Raw genomic sequence first — 24,471 nt, 5'->3', positions numbered from 1 at the left:
TTTGTTTGGTACAGACCCCAACAACTGTTTTGCATTTTATTGTATTTTTCAGTGAAAAAATTTACATTGTGATTCAAAAACGCCCATTCCAATATGATTTTTTTTTACCATATAGTGCAGCTATGTCCAATTAAATTTAAGAGGGTACAGATGAATTTAAAACTTTTGTCTTCTTTTAAACACTCGTTTTGTCCATTAATTCTAACAATCCATGAAGGAAACTGTTAAATACCCATGCTGAATACTTCACTGCCCATTTCATAACTGGACTACATCCAGGATATGAGATGCATGTTAGAGCAGAGTAAAGGGGGTCTCCAATGCACCCTTTCGCCCTTTAATGCAACATATTTGTTATGAATAATTCAAATGCTGAAAAACTACTTGCACAATAGAGAATGTGTAGGTATAAAATACTGTATATGGAGCACAAATACAATAAATATCACAAAGTGAAGTGAACATGTTTTGATACTCACTCCCATTCCCTGTGGGTGGATGGACAGGGGCCACCGAAGTCAGAAAGGTTGTCCATACTCACTCCCTTTCCCAACCAGGCCCTTTCTGAAGTCTTATAAGTCCCATCCGCGCTGACCTCGTTCGAACACTCTTTTGGAAAAATCTATCGCGGACCAGCTGCCCGCCGCCTCCTCGAATCCTCCAACGAAACGCCAAATCCTGTGAAAACAGACAGAACTGATTGCAACATCCTGAAAGAGGTTTTTTTTTTAAATTCGTGTTAATATAAGGTGGAGCTGCCTTAACAAAAATCCAGGAAGATCCTCCACTCGTCTGTAAAGTCTGTTTTTTTTTAACTTTAAGAACCAAATGCGTTTTGCTGGATAACCATTAATAATACAATGTACAGTGCATTAACAGTTACTATCTGCGTACAGTACTTCATCACTAAAGAAGTGTTTTTGCACAGGAGGAGCTTCCCTGACCTAGAAAAATGTCTGAAGCAGAAACCTCTTTTGATAACCCAGCATAAAAAAAAGAGAGTGTAAAACAGCCACCTTCTTCACAGCCTCTGCATAAGGCAAGCTTAAACAACATGGAGCAGACACCTCTATTAGAAACCAAACTCACAGACTGGAGCCTTGACTAGCTCTAAAGACACAAATAATGCCTGTAGTCAATTACAGATATTAATAAATAGTCTGCATATATTCTACACTTCACTTGTTTTTTTCTTTATGTGGTTAACAGAACATACATCATCTCGGACTGAAATAGTCACAATAACAACGAGTAATTCTTTTCCAGTAGGAAAACTATACACACACTACTTTCCTTTAACCTTGATTAAATTAATTTGTGGTTTTGTGGTCAGGAAATATTTGACATTATGTATCAATTATGTCCAAGTTATTATTACAGTTGGTGGGTAATGTGAATTTAGGCAGCCGTCAGTGTTTTTGTGGGCTTGTCTTTATTCCGCATGTACACAGAGAGAGTGATGCACATAAAAAGCCTCAGGGGAAACTACTAGTTATTGCATTTTTCATCATTTTCAATTAAGATGAGACCCATCGTCAGAGGGGGAATACTTTCATGGAAATTTAAGAGTGGTGTGGTGCTACCCTTTTTAATTAACTACTCAAAACAAAAACCTTGAATGTCCGCATCCTGCACTTTAAACTAACCAGTCTTATACCCTTTTGTAATAATCTAATCCTGGAATGGAGAGATTTCATGAAAGGAATAGGAACAAAATTTCCCATCAACTCCTGTTTCTTTCTTCTCATAGTGTGTGCGAACATACAACTGTATGTAGCTGCTCTTTGAGCACCACGTCACCGCCATGCTGCAGACCACTTGCTCACACTCAACACTGTGTGACTTATAAAAATGTAAATTTGTGGATGGGCGTCAATGGTTGTCTGTCTCTATGTGTCAGCCCTGTGATTGACGGGCAACCTGTCCAGGGTGTATCCCGCCTCTCGCCAAATGTCAGCTGTGATCAGCTCCAGCCCCACCCCCCACTCGCGACCCTGAAGGATATGCGAGAATAGCTAATGGATGGGTGGATGGCGATGACTAAACAGCAATGTCTTGCTGAAAAACCATGTTATATTTTTCCCCATGTAGCTGCTAAGAATGTCAGTCAATGCATATTTTATTATAAAGAATACATTTTTGTCACTAGATTGTTGTAATGGCAAAAACATATGTGTAATATATGTTTACTTCATCTTAAGTCTCAATAAACATTTGCATCATTTCTGAAATCATGTCATATAATATAATGTGATTTAAAATCCTTATATATAAAATTTGAAAACTGAAGAATACCTCTCACATTATACAGTCAATATGAGTTGAAAGGAGACCACTGTTAAGCTATAAGTATATCACTCATGCTTATCACAAGCTCTGTACTGTCAATGCTTTATGTAACTGCTTCACAGTAAAATCCCCCCGATAAACTGCATATTGTGCATATATTGGTTCACATTTTACACACCAAAATCAAATCTGATGAGACATTCCTTCAAAAATCAAAAGCAGCAAGTGTTGATTTTGCCAAAGACAACCACCGGGGGATAGAGCAACCATGTCCTCAATACATTATGTTCATCTAATTTGCAATAGTGACTTACTTTAGCAGGAAGTAGCATTCGATGGACATACAAGTATTTGACTTAAAAAACAGGAGGCCCAGTTTCACATCCCATCTCCTACTGCAAGTCAGCAACTTTGAACCATGAACACAGTCTTTACCTCCTTACAAAAAAAATGTAAATGTGTTATATGCTAACAATAAGCCTGAGCTATCCATATCTTCTATAATCTCACACTCCCTCAATGATGTAATGCTGCCAACCCTTTACCGAGTTCAAAGAAGGTAGGAATTATTTTTCAGTGCAAGCTAATTGAAACACCTTTCAATTAGAGTCTTAATTAATGTAAACAAACCGATATTTACTCCTTTCCTCCCCTGCCCACACGGACGCATGAGAAAATAGGGCAGGAAAAGCAGCAGGGAGAAACCTTGCAAGCAGAGCACAGGACGCTGAACTACAGACGACTGAATCGTTACAGAAAATTCAAGCTATTATTCAATTGGGCTATTACAATTTTAATGTTTCCCAAATTGAGCTTGACATACTTTTCATGTTCAGCAAAAAAAAACATTAGCTGAGGGAAACTAACTAATCCTTAATTAGAAACATAACAGTAGTAGCAGTTATAACCCAACAGTGTTACAGCATGAGTTGTGATATATGCAACATAAGGCTAATCAGTAAATACCAATCAATTAATTTAACCTACTTTTATATTAACTAAAAAATATGCAACTTTAGGTGCAACAATAACCGCTTTATGCAACTTTAACTTTGCCAAGCTGTGTAAAATGACACCTCACATATCAGCCTGCAATGTATTGAGGTTAAACCACACCTTGCAAGGTTAACAGCTAAAAAACACCATAGTCTAGTTACACCCGTGCCATCGGGTATTTAAATCCTTTGACTAGCAACTTGAACTCACGACACTCGAGTCAGTAAACTGAAGTTCAAGTTTGTGACCAAACAGTATGTCAACAGGCTATATAAAGGGAGGTTATGTGAAGGAGGAATAGCCTCCTTATTGCACATAACCTCCCAAAGAGGGACGGTAGAATAACAGCGTTGAAAGAGCGGAGGTTTCATTTTAAAGTTTAATGGAAGAAAAACACCTGAACCTCACACCTCACCCTATAGCTTGGGATAGGACATGATACTGACCATTTGTAAATTTAATTTCACTGTACTCACAAGGTTTCCTGAAGCACTAGCATAATGAAAGTCTGCACCCAGAGATGCTTTCCTAAACACCCAGCAGATTTTAAACCACCACTGAAAACCAATGATTGCTTTAATGAGAAAGCATTGATAAGAAACTGGTTGTATTTGATGCCATCAGTAACTTTACAATGATGATGGCGTGTAGATGGTCGGAGCACAGATGTTGACAGCAGATATTTCCCTGTAGCTCTCAAAGACAAAATACTTGTTTGACATCAGTGATGGGTGTGTCTGACAAGCCTGTCAGCTTCAGCACGTCAGGATTGGAGCTGGAATGGTTTTCTGACGTGATTTATAGATATAAGTAACATTTTTGAAGATGGCATGCACAAACTGTAGCTGTCATTTGATTTTATGTCCATGCTGAGTTTTAAGATCTCACGCACAGTATCGTCACAAGACAAGACAAGAGCTGTGTAATTAGCATGCCATTCATTTCTTCTACAACTCACAAATTAGAAGTAAGACTTGCACAATTACCTTGCATCTAGAAAGACAAATAATTCAACTGGAGAGTTTTTATTAGGGCGAGACTAAATAATGTGTCCATGGTCAGAGATTTTACCATACCGCTGATACTGTGGTAGCCAGCCCTTTAATAACTCTGAGCATATTAGGCTGTTATAAGCAATGCTGCAAATCAAAGAGCAGGACAGCTTTATGGCAATACTGGATTTTTGCATCAGTATGAGGAAGCAGCTGGATTTGTCTGGTGTCCAAGGCGTCCACAAACTGTGAACAGGTTAAATTTAAGACTTTTTAAGACCTTTTCAAGACCATTAATGAATGCGATTTAAGACCTATTTTACGTACATACTGAAAAAGCAAAGCAATATTTAGCTGTAATGACACACAAGTATAAAACAAAGACATCAAAAACACAAACAAATCAGGTGCTGGACCAAACATGAGCAAAAATCTGGGCAATAAAGTCCCCAGACTAGCAGCTCACAGTGAAATAAATACTTATTGTCACTTTATTGTTGTTGACTGTATTTGCCCCTCGATGAATAATTAAAAAGCAATAATTTACGCAGCCGTTAGTTATTATTTATGAAGTACTACCAAAAATATATTCCCTGGCATACCACAATGAATCCAACCATTATGTGCTGCAGAAGAGAGGACTTTATCCACAGCGTTTATCTTGCACATGACTCCAAAATACTATGGTATTGCAGCCAAAGAGCTCACAGTGTTTTTGTTGCTCCTGTGCTGATAGATGAATTTAAGCCACTTGCTAATCCAGCCGTAGAGTCTGGAGCAGTGCCTGCTACTGTCTGCTTGTGTAAAAGTTTACATTGCCTGACCACCTCCACCTGCATCTGGTTTTGAGCCGACAGCTCAAGCTGTCAGGTAAACATTAACTGGGCCTGGAAAAGCTTAGTTTCAGTCAATCTGGAATGGTTTGTTTTAACATGTATGTAGGTCTGGTTGCTTTAGCTTATAATCCAAAATAACATTTGTACAGAATTACCTGGAACTCATTCCATTTCCCCATAAGATAGGTATTATAATTAAACTGACAACCATAACAATATCCAACATCTATGTGATGACAAATGCATCTGCTGGACCTTTGGTTAAATCGACATATTAGTCCATATGTACAGTCTAAAGTGTAAACATAAAAACTGATTCAAAATGCTTGTAAAATCAATTGATGTTCTAATAACATTTTGATCCGTTGCTAAATTTGAAAACAAGTCTCATTTCTGCTGTGAGTGAAGCTTAAGGAAACAGGAAGCACTTGTACTGGTTACACACCTACAAATGAAAACCAGAGGGAAGTCCAATGAGTGCACTCGGTGACCCTTTAACTTCCCCAGTATGTACATGGTAAATGAGTAATTCTGCACACTTCATCCCTGGGTCACACAAAGGAAATCTCTCTCTCTCTCAAAGTAAGCCATGCAAATGCGTGGAGAAGCCCGAAGTGCCTCCTGAGCAAGAAAACAGTGGGGTTAGTCAGAGAAATGTGAACTCCAGTAGACTTAAAGCTGCCAGGTTGGGTAACATCAGCCTGACCTAAGCCCGCTGAGAAATGATTTAATGATTTCTTTTCCTGTGACATTTAACATTTTGCTATCTGACGTGTTTGAGGATAATATGACGAGAATCCCTTCAGTGTATATGAATGTCTTCAGCAGTAATACAACGTTGGGGGGGATAGGTCATTTCAACCTTGTAACCAGGGCACTTGATGACTGAGAGCTGAAAACATGTAAGCAGCGTTCAAGAGCGCTCTGTATACGTAACGTTGCCAATACAGACTCCCTGTACATGACAGCACATACACATCCAGCCTACACTGTCTGCCTCTCGTACAAAACAGTGTTTAAGAAGAAGGGAAAAAAAGCGGTCGACCACCTCTGCTTTCATTTGGAAACAGGCCACTTCTATGAACTTTGACGCTGTGAACAGTGGAGCGGCGCTGTGACAACATTTTGCGCTCGTCTGTCAGGAGTGACGGAAAAAGAAAAAGCTTAAATTAAATCTCACGTACCTTGACAACGAGACTCCAGCAGAAATAAAGATCCACACTGAACTCCAATCAATGTAGTCATGTTTTTATATACAAAAAACAACAACTACAGCGTAGCAGCTGAGCGCAACTACCAGCGTCCGACTGACCAGCCGCTGAAAGCGTTACATTGCATAACAACGCCTTAAGTTAATAACGTGCTCTTATTAATCGCCGGTGCGCCGTCTGCGACTCTGGCAGTCCTAATTTATCACCGACACACGACCAAAATGCCCCAATCCGTGCTATATTCGCCAGTCGCGGGCTGTGTTCGTCTGTTTTCCACGCACTGTACTCCACATCCTCCGCTGGCAGGGGCTTGTAAACAGGACCGAGTGGCTGAGAGAAAGTAGGTCAGCTGGTAGCTCAATACTCGGCTAACCTCGGCAGCATAAGCAGTCGGCTGTGCAACACAACCGAAAGAAACCTGTAGTGGCCGGGAGGGGGAGAGGAGGAGGGGGGGGGGGGGAGTAATCTTTAACACGTGCTTAATGCATAACAGCACCCCACTAAATGTCATTTGGAGCCCTAAAAGACAATATATAAGTGGTGTGTGTGTTTGCAGAGGGGTGTGGATTTGTGAATGGTAGCGTATGAAGTGGAGCCTAATACCACTTGGCCATGGAGGCATGACAAGCAGCCTTTAATCTATCAGGCTGGGCTCACATTTATCCAGAAAGAGAAAAAAAAAGAGAGAAAAGTGTACATTGATTGATCAGGACTGGCCCCTCTGTGTAACTTCACAGTAAGAAGGCAGTTAGAGGAGGTGAGGGTAAATGGTGTCTCCTCCCTGCCAGCAAGACAGAGGAGATTAGCCTGTCTGACCCTGTTTATAAATATATAAAACCCACTCATTTAAGTCTGGAAAAAAGAACCTAGGCCGTACAAAAAAGATGACACTGAAATCCATGAGAAAAACAAGAAGCTGAAGGCTTTTGTTTCTCCCCTCAAGTACTTCCCCACTTCCTATGTTTTGTTTTTTTCCCCCACAACTTCCTGGTTGCCTTTCCCTCAGCTGAAGTCTCAAATGTGGGTCAGTAGTCTGCATGACTAATTTCAAGGGCTCGTAATGGACCGGCTCCAACTGTTTTCGCTTCTGTCAAAGGATCACGCCAATGGCTGCAGATGCACACCTATGTCCAGGTGTTTTAAAACTTTTAAAACGACAAAAACATCTGTAAGTGAGCTTTTAAGACAACCTGTTTACTTAAAGACACTAGTTTCAGATATTAAGGAGGAGGTGAAACGTTAGACGCTGCAACAACAATATCAGTGTTTGATTGTCACAATCATCAGTATGTCAATCATTCCACACTTCATATAACTGTGCAGTCGACAACTATAGACGAGTCCTGAATGTCATTCGGCTGTGATAACTGATTTTCAATAAGTAGAGGTTGGTTTTGGTTGAGGTTGGTTTTGAAACCTGGATGTGATCTTGTGTTTTTGTTGAATAAACAATAAAATCTGAACAGAAGCATTTTTTAGTTTTGGAAAGTTTTTCCTCTGAGCCATGTTGACTTAGTGATGTCTCACAGACTTCTGATAAGAAACGTTTACTTCTGTCAGGGTCTCTGACATTTACACTCAGCCTTAGTGCCGTTCTGTGTGTTAGAAGATACATGTATAGCTCTTACTCCGATGCTGCCATCTCTTACATAACCTGTCATCGTCCTTTCCTTTAAATACTGGATGTTCAGGTTTCGAACAAGAGTTTCCCTAATGATAAACGGTCTTGTGATAAAGGCCAGTTGTCATGTGAGTCAAGACGACAGACAACAGAGCACAACAGAACTGATTGACAATCTTAAGTGAATGTTCCCAATTAGACAAATGGAGCTGCTCATAATGCAGGGGACGAGTGCTGGCTTGTGCTGGTTCTTACAATGGTTTCAGCAAATCATTTTAAAGATTGAAATAGTCTATCCCTTTCAAGCACACGCAATACAAGTTATAAGATGTAATATAACAAAAAATACTGTGTGTATAGTTGAGCTGCACAAGGGACACAAATTCTTCTTGTTGATGTGTTTAATAGCTTTTTCCAACATTGCTTTTAAAAGACAAAATGGTCTGTGGGTACGTGATTTCAAAGTCAAAGCCAACCAGATCTCTGCTTCTGTTTATCTCAATGAGCCTGACAGAGTTGTAGCATGCTATATTTGCAGACCACTTGTCTCGACGGCCATCTTCATGTAATGAATCACACTTTCCCAGACTGCAACTGTTGTAGCAGTCCAGATTGGATGTGCCAGTACCAGTATGATGCCATTCTAACCAGCTTGTGAGACATGGAGCCACAGCAGCACAGCCAGTCTCTTTGGTCCCCCACTGACTTATACCTCCTTCATCAACTGAATGACTGCGTCTTTGTCCACTGGCTCGCCGCTCCTCACTGTGGCTGCTCCACAACAGGTACAGAGTTTTGAGGCATCTCTTGCAAACAGTCTATGACCCAAGTCCTGCACACAACATACATTAAAGTGATGGTGGGTCAAGTAGGATGTCTGCTGAACCTTTAACCACGCAACTAAAATAAAAATATACTATTGATTATGTTTGAACAAAACCATAGTAAATCACATGGGGTACACAATGCTGTGTATTGGTTAAAACCTCTAAGCTGTATTACAGTTTATCTGGTCTTGCTCAGCCTGAACCTCTTCACAGCGCTGGAGAGGAGGTACAGGGGGAAAAAACGCTCTGATTTGTTTGTTACCTCTTAACTTGTGGTTAACTTGTTAACTTGCTCCAGATAGCGGATGGGGAGGAGAACGCGTAAATGAAATACGCTGCAAATGGCAGGCTTATACCCACAGTCTACATCCGGTAAATCTGACTACAGTTTATCCAGACCACACACAGCAGGAGCCACCAGGCACCACTGAGGGCCCCCCCCCACTACATTGGCCACATTCAATTCCCTTTCTGCATGGAGCTCCCACTGTGCGATCACACTGGTTGCTCTGGTTTCTCTCATGTTCGAATGACATAAAGTCAGGTGGCTGGAAGAAAGTAGGGAGGTAGGGCTGCAATTATACATTTGTCAGTAACTATGGTAACTTATAGGTGTTGTGGAAATGTAGCCAATTAGGCTGCAGCACATACAGTGCAGCTGCTTACATATTGCAGCCGACCACCAGTAAACACCAAGTGACCACAAGAAAAAAATTGGAGTAAGACACAAAACAACAAGAATGATGCACTTATTGTTACTGTACCCTACCAAATTAGGAAATTGTTGGCAAAAATCAAACATCAGTTATATGGTAGGGGTGACTTACTCAACCCAGACAAAGACACAATGCTGTCAGCCAGTGTAAACCAAGACTATTCCATTCAATCACCTGAAATGGTGTTGCTGCCCTAGGGAATACACAAAAAGTATGAAATGACTGCCCATGCATGTGTCAGTGCGCCTGCAACAACTGTCTAATGTGTTACTAGTAACACTTTTGCTACTGTCAGCAAGCAGCACTCAGTTGTGTCCATGTTTAGGGCCTCATATGGAAGCTTGCAGAGTTAAATGTTGAGAATAAATAAATAATAGTAAGTGTGAGTTTTTGTATGAGGTATTCTTTGTACCTGCATTTATTTAGATTTGCTAGCTGCCCTGCCGAGTAAATCAGATTTGAAAGCAACCACAGACTTTTCTTTACTTACATTAAAACATACAAGCGAATTCGTATTTTTTGTAATGTAAACCCGTATTTGCGAAGTTTAATGTTTTCATTCACTCCTCCAACATTGCAGTACACTCCCTTGTGTTTTGATAACTAAAAATCCATGTCTAAACGTGGCAATAACAAGATCCAACCAGAACTCACTGCAAAATTGATTGAGCTGTCAAATAGCCAAGTATTCTTACGCTAACAGAACAGTACAGACAGGAAGAACATTATCAGTGAGAAGTCATTCTTAAACGTGTCTCCTTTGACTCTATCTGGAGACAAAATGCAGATTTAAAACTACAGATACAGATTTAAGAATTTTAAAGGTTTACAAGACTGACAAATGTGATAATAATACACTTTAATTCTCACAAGATATTTGATACAGGTAGTAGACCCTCTGTGATTGCTTTAGAAAGGATACTAAAGGTACGAGAAAAGGAAAGCATCTTTTGATTGTGGTTTTTATCTATGCTCGATGCTTAGTCTAAGTCTTGTTAGTGAACAGAAATATCTCATCTTAGATGGAACTGCTGCCATTTGTTGTTGTTATGTTACATATAACATAACAAACAAATAAGTCAACTGATTAGTTAAGACTTAAGAGAGGTTCAAAAAATAAAATCTGTCTCATGTACTCAGTTATATAACTTGCACACTACTCGGTATACAAAGTACAGCATCAAAACAATGATAAGCAAGTGAACAATAGCGAGAGAGATGATATAGACTCATTCTGAACTAAATCGTTGCTATGCCAGCGACCAACAAGTGTGAGACATCTAAGATTCATAAAGATCTCCCACATTTTACTGCATTATTCACCATCCGCCTACATAGAGATTAGTTCTGCTCTTTTATGTAGGTCATGCTATTGGATGATGAGATGACATTTAGTGCTCATAATCAGGCCTCACTACATTATAAATGCTCAGTGTTGGGTGCTTTACATCCTATACCTTTGGCCCCACTGCTTGCCTTTACGTCTGTGACACACTGGATCAGTTTCATAATCACTCAGACATTATGATATATTCCCTGTGGCTACATCTGTGATACCGGTATTGATGATGTCATCGTGTCCCTCTGCTGAAGCACTGACTGTCATTAATTAGACTGTGGCACTGCTGTTCGCTCTGTGTTCCCATGGTAACAATGTGTGGTGTCTACTTTCCCCCAACCAAGACAGATATGTCCATAAAGCCGCCGGTTTCCATTTTCTTCAGGTCTAGAATATTTTTCAGACATACTTACAACATAAAACGATTTGTTAGTCTAATGAATATTAATAAAGTGGCAGGCAACATTTCTCACTGTATGCTTTGATTCCTCATTATAGCAAAACACTGTACACAGCAGTGATACAGGATTTATTGCTGGACCAAATGATGGGTTAAAGAGCTGATTTATTGTTGCAGCTTTGAAGTAATAATTCCCTGTTTATGTTTTGTCTTTATTGGAAAGGACGGCTCAGGATGGACAGGAAAGGGGAAGGGAGAGAGAGAGACAGGATGACACACAGCAAAGGGCCACAGGTCAGATCCGAACCTCTACCAGGTGAGCTACCAACGCACCCCCTGTTTATCTTTTAAAGGTCCAATGTGTAACATTTAGGAGGATGTATTGGCAGAAATGGAATTTAATTCATAGGTATGTTTTCATTAGTGTATAATCACCTGAAAATAAAAATCACTGTGTTTTCGTTACCTTAGAATAAGCACTTTATATCTACAGATGTTGTGGGTTGCCCAGAATGGACAAAGCAAACACTGGCAGTAGACATTAGGGCCTTATGCAGCCACCGTAGCTTCTCCTACGCACTGCACGGCCTGTTCTCATTCCCAGGTTGTCAAATACAGACGCCAGTGGTAGTTGCAATCAGCAACTTCACCGCTAGCTGCCACTAAATCCTACACACTGGGCCTTCAAATAATATCTCATATAAAGAATGTCTAAAATTACATTAATAAAAGGGGAAATCCTAAAGACATGAAATGCAGCAGGGAGGTCTGAAAATATAAAGAAGAATAAGTACCATAACTCACAGTTTACAATCTAATAGGCCTTGTGTAGGTTAGGTATGTAACTAAAGCCTTATTTGAGATGACTGACAATAATAACGTCATGAAAAAGTGGAAAGACTGACATTGCTGATGAATGCTTCAAACCCGTGATATATCCCCAGAAAGATAACAGCATCACATCAGCAGCAGATGTTCTTCTTGCAGCAACTGAAGAAAAGCACCTTATTACAGGAAATGGTGTCTCATTTTTTTTTACATAAGCATTCTTGAGTCCATTCTCACTGTTGGCTGGGTTGCAGTTACACAATGTTCGGGTCAAGGACATTTTGCGCCATGTAATTCAGTATAGATGGGAGCAGCACTGGCTACAACTTGAGACCTTATCCAATAGCAGAGCAGAGCAAGGACACTGGAAAAAATCACAGAAGGGACTATTTAGGGCATTCTCGCCCATAACAGCATTTTCTTCCATTGAGTACCCAATGGAAAAAAGGCCCTGGTCGGTAGAGAACAAATCATCATGCCCCTCCTCAGCAGTGCTTTCCCACGTCTCTACCAAACAGCAGATTCGCACTAATCCTCCCGTGGGCAACAGCTGAACCCTTGCACTCACTGAGCTCTACCCGCTGGACAATCCTGTCACAGTGCAGTTTAACACATCCTCACCTGCTGTGCACTCAGGAAAAAGCACATGTCCATTCCCCATGTTCTTTATAACTGCACCTACGTAGCTGACCTCAATGTTGTTACTTTTACATTTTTTATGCTGAAATTCTAATCAATTAGTTGATTAAAAAAATGGCTTTTTGAATAATCAGTTGATCATTTAAGTAAATTAGTATTTTTCCATCTTTATGAATCAGACACTTTAGAGACATTTTATTGACCCAATTAATAAAACTTAATAACTAATAAAAGATTAATTATTCCTATAATGTTTAGTGTGCGGTGAGCTCAAGCCTGTTCAGTCTGACTGTACATTTGATGTAGGTTTAATTCACTTGCTCTCTTTGTCTGCTTATACAAAAACATTTGTCAGTGATTTTGGTGATACTTCACCCAAAGTGCCTTGTAATTACACATTCACCACACAGCACAGACTCACTATGGGTGGCCGCAGCATTTCAGTGAGAGAGCAGACCAATAAAACAAACATCTATTCACCAGGTAGTTCTACTCTCAAATTTCTTCACAATCATATTCTTTCAACAATTCAAAATGGATCACCAAATGATTCCAGGCCTGTTATTGTCTGCTGCTGCTCAGGGAAAGATGCAATTACCTAAGGCAGTGTGTGAGCAAATATGTGGGTCACCATTCTAGGGCATGGGTGGAAAGGGCAATGCAGCTCTTTCTTTGTACTGCTCTCAAGCTCAGATCATAGGTTACATCTCTGATAAAATTCCTAACTGTGGAAGGGTAATGATTATTTTACAATGTCCCACAAAGAAACAGAATATCATCCTTCATCAGTGAATATTAACATCAACCAGCCACTCTCTTATGCACAGACTGTGAACTGAAGTAGCCTTTCACAAGCAGTCCATGGAAAAAATGACCTTATGTCTCCATTCCTATCTATTGCTATTTCATTTTCCTTGTTATGAAACACTGCTGTCCACATTTCTAAAGCTTCCTCCTGAAAGCACAGTTAAATCTCTCTTTTCAGATTCAGGCTTCTCTTCAGACAGGAAATCAGCCTGTAATAAGAAGCATTCATCTCTTTCAGGAAACAGGGAAACAAATAGCTGAATAATGAATTACACTATGACTAAATGTCCATTCATTCTAATTTTTACTCCACAGAAACCAAAAGTGCAGGACTATAGATATTTTCCATTCCCAGATTGAAAGAGCAGACATTATTGACAGCTACACATGAATTTTTCATATTTTCTCAAGGTAATCAACCTTTCAGTCGAACTACAGAGCACAAAATCTGCTCTAGATGGCATCTTTTTTCACCTGAGGGCCTGTTAATGGAGGAAATTAGTTCACATATAATCACAATAGATGCCTGACTACGAAAGTGGGTTAATAACATCTACATTTTTAATGATAAAAGGCTGGATCATTTGTCGTCTGGAAAAAAATAATCACGATGACTAGCTTTCACATTCACCGGGTGTTAACACACTCGGTTTATGCTTCATGCCTGATTAAAGTACAGTGAAATACAGCTAATTTGGATGCTTAAAAAGACCACAATCTCTGTGAGTGGAATCGTGTGCACACATTATTCAGGATAACAGCTCATACTAACAGGGAAGCAGATTGGTGTAGTGAGTGTAGGAATCATGCTTGCCTGTGATAATGATTCATGATTCATTCACCCTGCTGACGTGTCCTTGAGCAAACCCTTATATTCGCTTCCAGCTTTGTAAAAGCCCTGACCTCTGACCCCTCTGTGGACGGAGGAAGAGATTTTTCCTTCAGATTTCAAAAAAAGGATCTCACTTTCTTAAACAAGATATTCCAAATAGTGCAATAGGAAAATGCTAAATGCCCAGGGAATAAGAACAGCTGTACACTGTATTGTACATGCCAGAGCTTCCAGGTTGAAGCATCAGTATATCTTAGCTAAATGTTAATAATTCAGGTTTTTGTTGGCGTTTTCTCAACCCAACCTGAAAATAAAACTCATTTATCACAGAGGTGTGTGTGCTCTGACATCTGCCCTGCTCTGATGATCAGGTTTGGGCTCTTGACATCACAGCTTGCAGATGACCCACTGCACATCAAAGGAATGAGCAATCCATCTGGGAGTGCTCTTTTCCATTTCAGCATCAGACCTGAAGCGCTCACTTATGGTCTTCTGGCGTGTTGTGTATTTTACTCCACCAAAACAAACCGCGTTGTAATGCAGATGCAGCCAACACCCTGAGCTTGAAGATCTGAATCACATCTAGGTCACACACAGGGGCCGGGCCCACACATATTGTGAAACCCTTTTTTCCCCCCTTCAACTGTTATACAAAGTGTAGCCACACCCTTTTCTTGAACGTGACCTTTTGTCGCGAAAGAAAACTGAAAAGCCGAACCTGTTCTGTGAATCAGCTACGTAAAATAGACAGGGTCTCAAAAAAAATGAATGAGTGTGCAGCAGAGGGTGTAGCACCTAAATACTGGTGGAATTAATTTCACATGATACTTAATGAACCTCATTTATGTAGATGAAATCTTCAACCCTTTTGAATGAAGACCTTAAAAGCCACTCAGAACATTTCAGGTCACTGGCGTACTTTTCTTTTATCCTAGTGTAGTACTGCAGCGACTTCACACATAATGTTCAGATATTTATCTAATGTCATGCCACAAATAAAAAGAGACAACACAAATTCACATAATGTGGTAAGTCTTAGAGCCGGAAGAAGGGAACTTTTTTTTTCTTCAAAAAGCAGCTAAATGTCTTAATCATGCCCCAGTGGATCTGAGCCTGAAGCTACGGAGGACAATGACTGTGTGCTTTGGAGCAAGAGATCAGCGACAGCAGCAAGGACGATGACGTCTGTAGAGGCAGTTATATAACTGCAGCTGAACATTTTGTCTGTCATAGTTACAAGGTTAAAGAGGGTGACATGAATACCAGTCATAGTCTCAAGAGTCATGTGCAACATACAGTAGTTCCACTAGACAAATGATACCAAGTTCATCAAGGCAGGAATCAGTACAGTACAATATGGAGCAAAAGTTAATGTCCATATTTATAATGTTAATAATCAACATGTCTGTCTCTTTGGACTTCTCTCAGGGCTTCTACAAGGTTTCTAGCTCATACCTACAACTATTCACTATTCAAAAAATGTCAATCCTATAATCCAGAGCTAAATATACAGACTACAGCAAGGATGGCAGAGCATTGTGCTGTTAAGTAACATGTTGTTGGCTTTGTCAATTGCACAAATTTTGACTCAACGAAGCTGATCAACATTACATCACAGAGTCCTTCTTCTCCTTCATACTGTAAATGCTGTGGTTAGAGAGTTTTAACACATTGGACCATACTTGTGAATGTAAAAACAATATAATAAATATTCACAGAAACTTAATATTCAGTAACTTTTTTTTTTGGTTTTGTTTGTATACCAGAGCATCTACAAAACACAAAATAAGATGTAAAACACAACAGAGCTCATATATAACATTACTAGTATTTAAAGCCCTCCCTCCACTGTTCTTATTGTGACTTCATTTTTGACCTTCACTGTGCAGAATGATGTATGTGCAGAGTTTGACACTAGAATACATCATCTGCTGAATTTCTTCTGTGCTCACATTCAATCTCAGTGTAAGATGTTGTGTGTATGGTTTGAGACATCACAGCGAGTTTGAAAACAGTTTGAGTTTGTGTAAACTTGAAACTTCCTGTGCACTGAGGATAGACTTTTCAATAAAGTAGACATCTTGTGTCCAGTACTTAAACAAAAAATAACTGCATGTTTATAAATTCTAGATTCTCCAGTGAGGAAGAAAAGTTGAATTCTTAAGAATTTCAATAAACTCAACAAATTTAAGAAACCGTCACAAATTTATGACATTTTTTTTATTACATTTTTATTTCAGCCATCAAATTGTTTATGTGTTTTGATGTTGGTGTTTCTTATTTAATTTGTGGTAATCTGACTTTTGATGTCAGAATTTTATTGTTTAGTTTTATGTTTTAAGATCTTGGAACCAGTGTTTTCACTTTCATGTTACCCCTCAAACTTATTTATTGAATCCATAAATAAATAAAGCATGTAATGTTGTATCCTAGTCTCCTCTAATGTGCCATGTATTATCTATATTATAAGACGCATTTTTACAGTTGAGCTGAATATTGTGGCGCTGACAAAACCACAAATGAAATGTTTTTTAGGAAAGTCTGCATGAGGAGTAACATCAATTTGTCTGCACCAAAACTAAATTTCTTGCTAATATGCATGTAGCCTGTACACTTTAGTTGTTTGTTGCTGTCTTTCATCATTGTTTCACTGTCTTTTCTTGTGAAATTGCAGACATTGTACGGGCAAACTGTAAGTTGGCTACCAGCCTTTTTCTAGAGTACGTAATAATAAGCATTAGGTATATATGTAATATTCTCTACAAATTAATAAAATAATTCTGGGTAGAGAACAAAGCACAGATTATTTGTGAGAAGTTATTAACTCCATTCAAACAGTCATTTTTGCATTAATTTAACACCTAATATTCACCAATCAGCCATAACATAATGACCACTGTCTGACTGAGGTGAAGTGAATTACACTGATTATCTATATACGACCGGGTCAGAGCATCTCTAAAACTGCAGCTCTTGTGGGGTGTTCCCGGTCTGCAGAGGTCAGTACCTATCAAAAGTGCTCCAAGGAAGGAAAAGAACCGGAGACAGGGTCATGGGTGGCGAAGGTTCATTGATGCACGTAGTTGGGGGGGGGTGGCTTGCGGGTGAAGGCTGGCCCGTGTGGTCCGATCCAACAGACGAGCTACTGTAGCTCAAACTGCTGAAACAGTTAATGCTGGTTCTGATAGAAAGGGGTCAGAACACACAGTGCATCACAGTTTGTTGGTATGGGGCTGCACAAGTCCAGTTGGTCATAAAGTTATGGCTGAATGGTGTAGTCAGTTGACTGTATACTCCAGATAAAGGTACATACATGTAGGTAATAAAATAACTTCATGGTGACACAACAATAACAAAACTGTTTGGGAAATTTGTGTTTGGGAATATTGTTTTTGCTCTGATTTGCTCAACATCCAGTGCCTGTTTGTATTTAATATTATTCATTACAATTATCACAACTTGTCTCACCTTCACTTGAGCAGGAAAGACATTGTCTCTAAAAAGTAGGACTGAGGACATTCAAAACACTTGAAAAATCAGAAACTATTGTTATAGGCTGTTATGGGGCAAGGAAGTCTGGTTTTGATGGAAATTACAAATACTTTAGATGCCTGCCTAATAAAGTCAGAGTGTCTGTTTCCCATCTCTCTCAGCTTTTTCTATTTTACCTGAAATGTTTTCACTGGTGCTCTGTCTAATTAAGCATGCCTCTGATGTTTAGGTCAGGTATGTCTCGTGTACGGGACTGATCTCCGAGGAACTAACCTGGATAAGAAAGTTTTCACATTGTTTTTTTTTATGCCTGCAGTTTTCTGCAGAATACAATTTTAAATTGAGCTATATGAAAGACACTTGTTATAGCAAAGTGTGATAAACAATACATCCATACAGTCTGTAGGTGCCACGCTGAAAGGAAGTACAAAGGCACCCATGCAGTAGTCACATGAGAGTATCCATATAATATTAAACTAACTCTTGGACCATGATTCCAAAGGTTTGAATATTTTCTAGAGTCATTTCTTGGACTTCCTCAAAGACACTACAGCACTTAGCTACATGCCTCTTCAGCTTTAGCAACATCAACTAGGAGTGTAAGAAAATATCGAAAAAATATCATATTGTGGTATTTTGTTTTGTGCTATTGGATCAATTCTCAAAGAAATTTAACAATTTGGTTTTTGTGTTTAAACCCCCAACCACTAGGCAACAGTGTTGTAAGCGTAAACTGAGGTTTATGATGTTGGGTGTCACTGTGATAAATACAAATGGATACTGTTCAGTAGCGCAACATATTGAATCATAACCCATGTATTGTGTTACGTATCTTGTTGCCAAATTCTTGCCCTAAAAATCAACATAACATTTTAATTTCTAAAACATTAATGTCAGTGTGAGTAAATAAAATGTACATTTACAATTCAAATACTAAAAACGGCCTGCTCACACACAAAAGGATAAGCTCACTGATGTTTAAGTTAAGTAGGGCGTAGTCATTTGCTACCTGTGACGTTAGTCAACCTGTTGTCAGATTTCACTCCATTTCATGTGTGTTTGAGATGTATCAACATGGGTTGTACATCCAACATTCATTCTATGTGGAGCGCTGCTCTGTTTTCTTAAAGAGACAGAAGGTAGAAATGAACCCTTTGCTGTTGCACAGACCTACACCATTTGTGCATGCCCAGTCACACTAAGCAGCTCTAGCAATATTCAGACTAGTGTTCAGTTTAAGCTTGCAGGACATGGCCCAGTAACCTACTTTCCCCACAACATGCTCTGTAACATCAGAGACGAGGCTGTGTGTCATCAGTTAACTAACCTTCACCACAGCATAGTTTCAGCAAAGAGACACAAAAACCCAGACACAGCACTGCTTAAGCAAAAGCAGAATACCAATGATCACAGTTTTGAAGTCAAGTCTCTGAAAAGGGAATCTCCATAAGGCCTATTTCTCAGTTTACTCCTAAAGGTGAAATACAGTGTTGTAAAACTGATAATAAAGGCAGTAAAGAATTGGAGAAATGAAAAACAAGGACGGGAAGAAAGCAAATGGCCAAGAAGAAGGGATAAAGGGAGAAAAGGACAAAAATTGTCCAAGAGATTAATGATACTAGTGAGTATCGGGCAAGGCTTTCATAGGTGTGAAATGCTAAGTCACAGTAATAAGTAATAGTATAATTATAGGATCATAAGTCACAGTTATGAAAACGTTTCTTAAAATTATGATATGAGTCATATTTGTGAAAGCCTTTGAAAAGATGAGCTTGCAGATGAGATTATATTAGATGTATGGTGTGTCATAGTGTCTTATAATAATGAGAATGCTTAAATATAAAGTATATTGATTATATAATCTTATTGCCTACTGCAATAACATAAAACTCATTCATTTAAACAACGATTACCAGAACTTCCCCCTGAAACATTACCCCTTTATATCTACATTAACTGTCAGGATTGCTGTGTGGCACCAGGACAGTGCCTTGGGTTTCCCCCTCCATCTATGTACTTGACCCCATGACAGTCCATGCATCAGGTGGACGGCACTATGACCTGTTAAACCCTACAACCCGATTCACTCAAACCATTCTTCTGAGTGAGTTTCTAGGTTAACATAAAACTCAGACAACCACAGCGACAGCACAGGCTAACATACCGACAAGATGGCAAAACAACTGACCCAGGTGGTACATGCTTACTCTGCTCATCAACGAATGTAACGATGACACTAGAAATACAGTGTGAGCACATTGAGATTATGGACTTCTGGACTGGACTGTGGGGCTGATTGATTGGTTAATTTTCTAGCTGCATGCCACTGGTTGTTGTGTCTACTCTTAGGTTTATGGGATTAAGACAGTTTATTTATAGAAAATGGCACTATGAGTTAACATGGATTGTTAAAACAATACATTTAGTTTATTCACTCATTCATCCTTCATTTGTACCTCATAATTATGGGAGACTTTCCATAAAGTGAGGGAGCTAGCGGTCAGGGAGCAGCCATAGTACAGAAAGAATAAGCGTCATAATTGACTCATGACCTCAGTTTCAGGGGCAGACCATACACCAAAATGGAAGACACCAATTTATCTAGCCCACAATGTAAAATCAAGACCGTCGGATTTAGTCTCAGGACTAAAGAAATGATCTTAAGGGAGAAGCACATAGCATGAGTCATGAGGCTGGGCCAAATGTTTGGCAGCATGATGTAAAAAGGAGCATATGGTGCAGTGAACACCCCAGTTCAGTCAGTCATGGAACAGCCCATCCTGTCCCACTCAGCTGTCAGCACACATCCTCATCACTATTCATGTCTGCTGGGCCAACCTCGGCACTGACGCAGCAAGCCGGCAAAATGGCTCAAGCCTCAACATGAGTATTTGGACGAAGATGCAGAATAACCATTTGACAATTGAACACTGACATGAACAGGAACCTGGCTCCTTTTAACTCCCACATCTTTTTCTCTTTCTTTTTCCATCCGGTCCCTCCACAAAGTGACACAGTTGCCATGACTTGGCATCAAAGTGGATGTCCTGTGAATTTGGTACTTTGCCCAATCACATAATCCAGTGGCTCTCACTAATTTATGGAGGAGCCTATTTGCCTCTTGTCTTAGGCAACACATTCTGCATTGCCCTGTTACATTTAATCCACACTCCTTTAGGCTTATATTTCATGCTGCTCAACTCATAAAATGTGTTTTATTTTCCATTTGTAATAATGTGGCTGTGTGAGCCCAAAACACACACTGGTTTCCAGGTAGCTGAGTCAACACATGCAAAAACTTTATTAGTTGTATTTCACCAGCACTTCATTAGTGGGGTCATTTAAGTGCCAGTTAATGTCACACCACTCCACACGGTGTTAAGACCAGAGCTTCTCTTAAAATACACTCCAGTTACAGAGATGCTCGTAACTAAAAACGGATTCAAACGTTATAGCGAGTTAACAGTCGTGTAAATGGTGTTTTAGGCGAACTAAAGCATGAAGAAGCTGCCTCCATGTATTAGCTAGTGTGAAAAAAAGATGTATTTTTGCACAGCAGCTTTAAATGTTATAAAGCAAATTGAGCTAAGTAAGCTTGAAGAAAGAGAAAACTGTATGAACAAACTAAGAGTTTTCCTTTCATTCGTGTTAAAGAGTTTCTTTCTTTTCTTTCTTTTTTTTTTTTAAAGCTACCGTTAAGCTAGATCTGCAACAACGGAGCCATTAACACCGACAACACAAAGCTGGAGACTTACCTTATTCTGTGGAATAAGGGTCCGACCAACCCCAGACGGAGGCACAGGGGCTTTAACCACCAGCAACAACAAAAACCCCGACGTGCTATATTCCACAAAAGTTGCCCACAGATGAAACAGCACCGCCGACTCAGTCTGGAAATGATGAATGCGGGTGTTATTGGGGTTACAGCCTGTTGAGGGGGAGATCCTGATCCAGCCCACACACACACACACACACACCTCACATTTACCTTCTCGTCTGACTGAGCGCTGGTCTCAACGCGTCCCGTCCGCACACACACACAGATGAACGCTGAATGGAGAGTTTTCTGCAGCCGGAGTGCGTCCACACTCAGAGTCCCGCCCACTGGACTATATACTAAATAAAGTTGTGTGTGTGTGTGTGTGTGTGTGTGCATTGGTGGTGACAGGGCTCTAAAACTGCCCTTTAAATGAATAGTAAATGAAGAATATGTATCCAAAGATGTTTTAAAAAGCCTTTTTTATTCTCATATAAAGTATCAACAGGTTATAAAAGCAGTGGATGTGGTTCTTATATACAATGACTCGCTGTGATTTGTGAGTCATGCCTTTTGCTCTCTGAGTCATGCTTTCTGAGGCCATTTTAGAGCAGATCATCGCATGTTGGTCTTCATGTACTGATCAGAGTAGAAATCCTGATAATGTAAAGACAAGTGCAGTGGTGAGATGCATCAGTCCCCAAAGTTTTTCACACATAATCCAAATAAATCAGCACACGCGCTAGCGCCACCCTTAGGTCAATCAGTGCAATGCAGACCATTAATAAATCAAGTTGCAACACCACAATGTGGAAAAACTCCATTACACGTAGAAATCCATGCGTACCCCTGTGAGTGTTATATTATATAAGTGCATAATATAAGTAGCATGTTGATGTTGTGTGGTAGAAGTGGAGCATTTTTTACTTTATATATGAGTATATTGGTAATGCAAATGTAAATCTGTAAAGTAACTAATGGAGCAATGCAATAATAATGGAGCAATGCAATAATAATGGAGCAATGCAATAATTTCAGTGAAGTAAAAATGCAGTAATGTGTCAAAACTGGCATAAAATGGTAATATTCAGGCAAAGCACCTCAGAACTGCAGTATTTGAGTATATGTAATTCCTCCCTCAGTGTACTCCAATTTAACGAGGCTAAAGCTCGTCATGTCTTATCGTGTAGTCAGACAGTAGTCCGTATTCCCCAAAACTGTCTTTGACATGTAAAATCAGTGTAGTGCCTCTTCAAGATTAAATCAATCTTTTACCATCCAAAGAAGTAATTAAGTTATTTTTAAATGTTTTAAATTTTTCAAAGTGTTCCTCTAAATTAAAAGGGCCATAGATAGATAGATAGATAGATACTTTATTTATCCCGAGGGAAATTCAAGCATCCAGTAGCATACAAAATACAAACATACATTAAAATAAAAAAAAGCTATTTTTTATTGCATATTGCATTAAAACAAATACATCACTGGAGTTAGATTAAATATTAAAGCACTTCACAGCTTCAACAAAAACTACAACCTTCACCAAAGTTAGATTCACTTAGTTTACTTAGCTAGGTGTGCCTGACAAGCTGCAGATAAGTATAATAAAAGTGTAATAGTGGTGGAGGTGTACTGCACTGTGACTGTTAAACCCTCAAGAGCATTTCCAATTCTTATGACACCACAAATATAATTAACCAGGAATAGTGTGTCTATATATGTCACCGAGATTATCGCATCAACAATAAACAAGTCTTAATTTTGCCCACAGCAACATACGAGAGTTTGACTTGAAAAAATGTGCAGATTTTCTTAAATGTGTTTGATGTGCTGATATATTTCAGGGAGAAGCTGAGGAAACCTGTCAACCTGGTCTCTAATTAGTCGGAGCATAATTAAATACATAAAGGGGGAATTTCATAACACATTGCTGTCGTGTTTCTCTGCATACGTGGCCTCCATATACCCGACTCAGTACCCATATCTGTAAAAGGCGTCCAGCTGTCTTGCATAGTAGTTCTGTTCTTGTGGCAGTTAACGGTGTTGGCATTGCTTTATGGGAAAGTGCACAGATTTGTTGGTTTGTCACATTCCATTTCACAGCGAGAGCAGTTTTTTGGCAGGAGCGGCGGTTTTCAAGCCAGGTGACTTTAACGGTCGTTCGGTTCAGTCTCAGTGGTCGGTCTGTCCACGCACACTTACATACACACGTAGAGTAAACACTTACAGCTTTTATGTAAAGCTACAGGGAAACATACAGACAAACATATCTGGCTCCAAAAAAACAAGACATGCTGTTTATAACTTCAAACACCTGGGAAACCATTGTGTGTGTGTGTGTGTGTGTGTGTGTGTGAGTGAGAGTGTGTGTGTGTGTGTGTGTGAGAGAGTGAGAGTGTGTGTGTGTGTGTGAGAGAGAGTGAGAGTGTGTGTGTGTGAGTGAGTGTGAGAGAGAGTGTGTGTGTGTGTGTGTGTAATGCCTGAAGAATGTTTGACTGACTTTGTGTAGACAGCAATGATACGGCGTACCTTTTAGGGTTATACAGTCACATTTAGTTCCTTTAATGGGTGTTTAGTCCTGCAGTTGTTCCCGCTGTACAAGTGGAGAAGATACAGGATTTTCAATAAGTCTGAATTTCCATTCACATTTTGAGAAGAAGAAACAAACAAATGCCTTTTTGGGTTCGGGCAAGTTTTCAGATTTGAATATTTAAATGTAAATGTTTGAATATGTCTATACATGTATGGGAAATACGTGGGATTTGTTGCACAATCAGGTGAATTATGGTCAGAATCACCCCTTTTAAATGTTTTTACTCTTGAGACAGAAACTTAAGGTGTCTAGAATAAAAAAAGCAAATAAAAACAAACTTTTATGAATTTGAGATC

The 24,471-nt window shown here is 39.4% G+C and overlaps 1 protein-coding gene across 7 annotated transcripts in view; it reads right to left on the bottom strand.

The window, feature by feature from the left end:
* The window catches only part of npas2 (neuronal PAS domain protein 2), a 37,166-nt gene extending 15,291 nt beyond the window's left edge, over positions 1-21,875 (bottom strand). For 3 of the 7 annotated variants that reach the window (XM_035665924.1, XM_035665925.1, XM_035665928.1), the window contains exons 1-2: positions 6,298-6,728; positions 480-678 (exon numbers count right to left, since the gene is read on the bottom strand). In XM_035665924.1, the coding sequence (XP_035521817.1) occupies positions 480-535 (56 nt within the window). In that variant the 5' untranslated portion in view covers positions 536-678; positions 6,298-6,728. The other 4 variants (XM_035665921.1, XM_035665926.1, XM_035665922.1 and 1 more) reach the window with 3 other exon arrangements.
* Between the last annotated feature and the right edge of the window lie 2,596 nt (positions 21,876-24,471).

The sequence above is a fragment of the Morone saxatilis genome, unplaced genomic scaffold (assembly GCF_004916995.1).
Source record: "Morone saxatilis isolate NCDOM2014 unplaced genomic scaffold, NCSU_SB_2.0 Contig20, whole genome shotgun sequence".
In the NCBI taxonomy this organism is placed as follows: domain Eukaryota; kingdom Metazoa; phylum Chordata; class Actinopteri; family Moronidae; genus Morone; species Morone saxatilis.
Note: the sequence above shows the minus strand (reverse complement) of the source record. Positions and strands in the feature narration are given on the sequence as shown.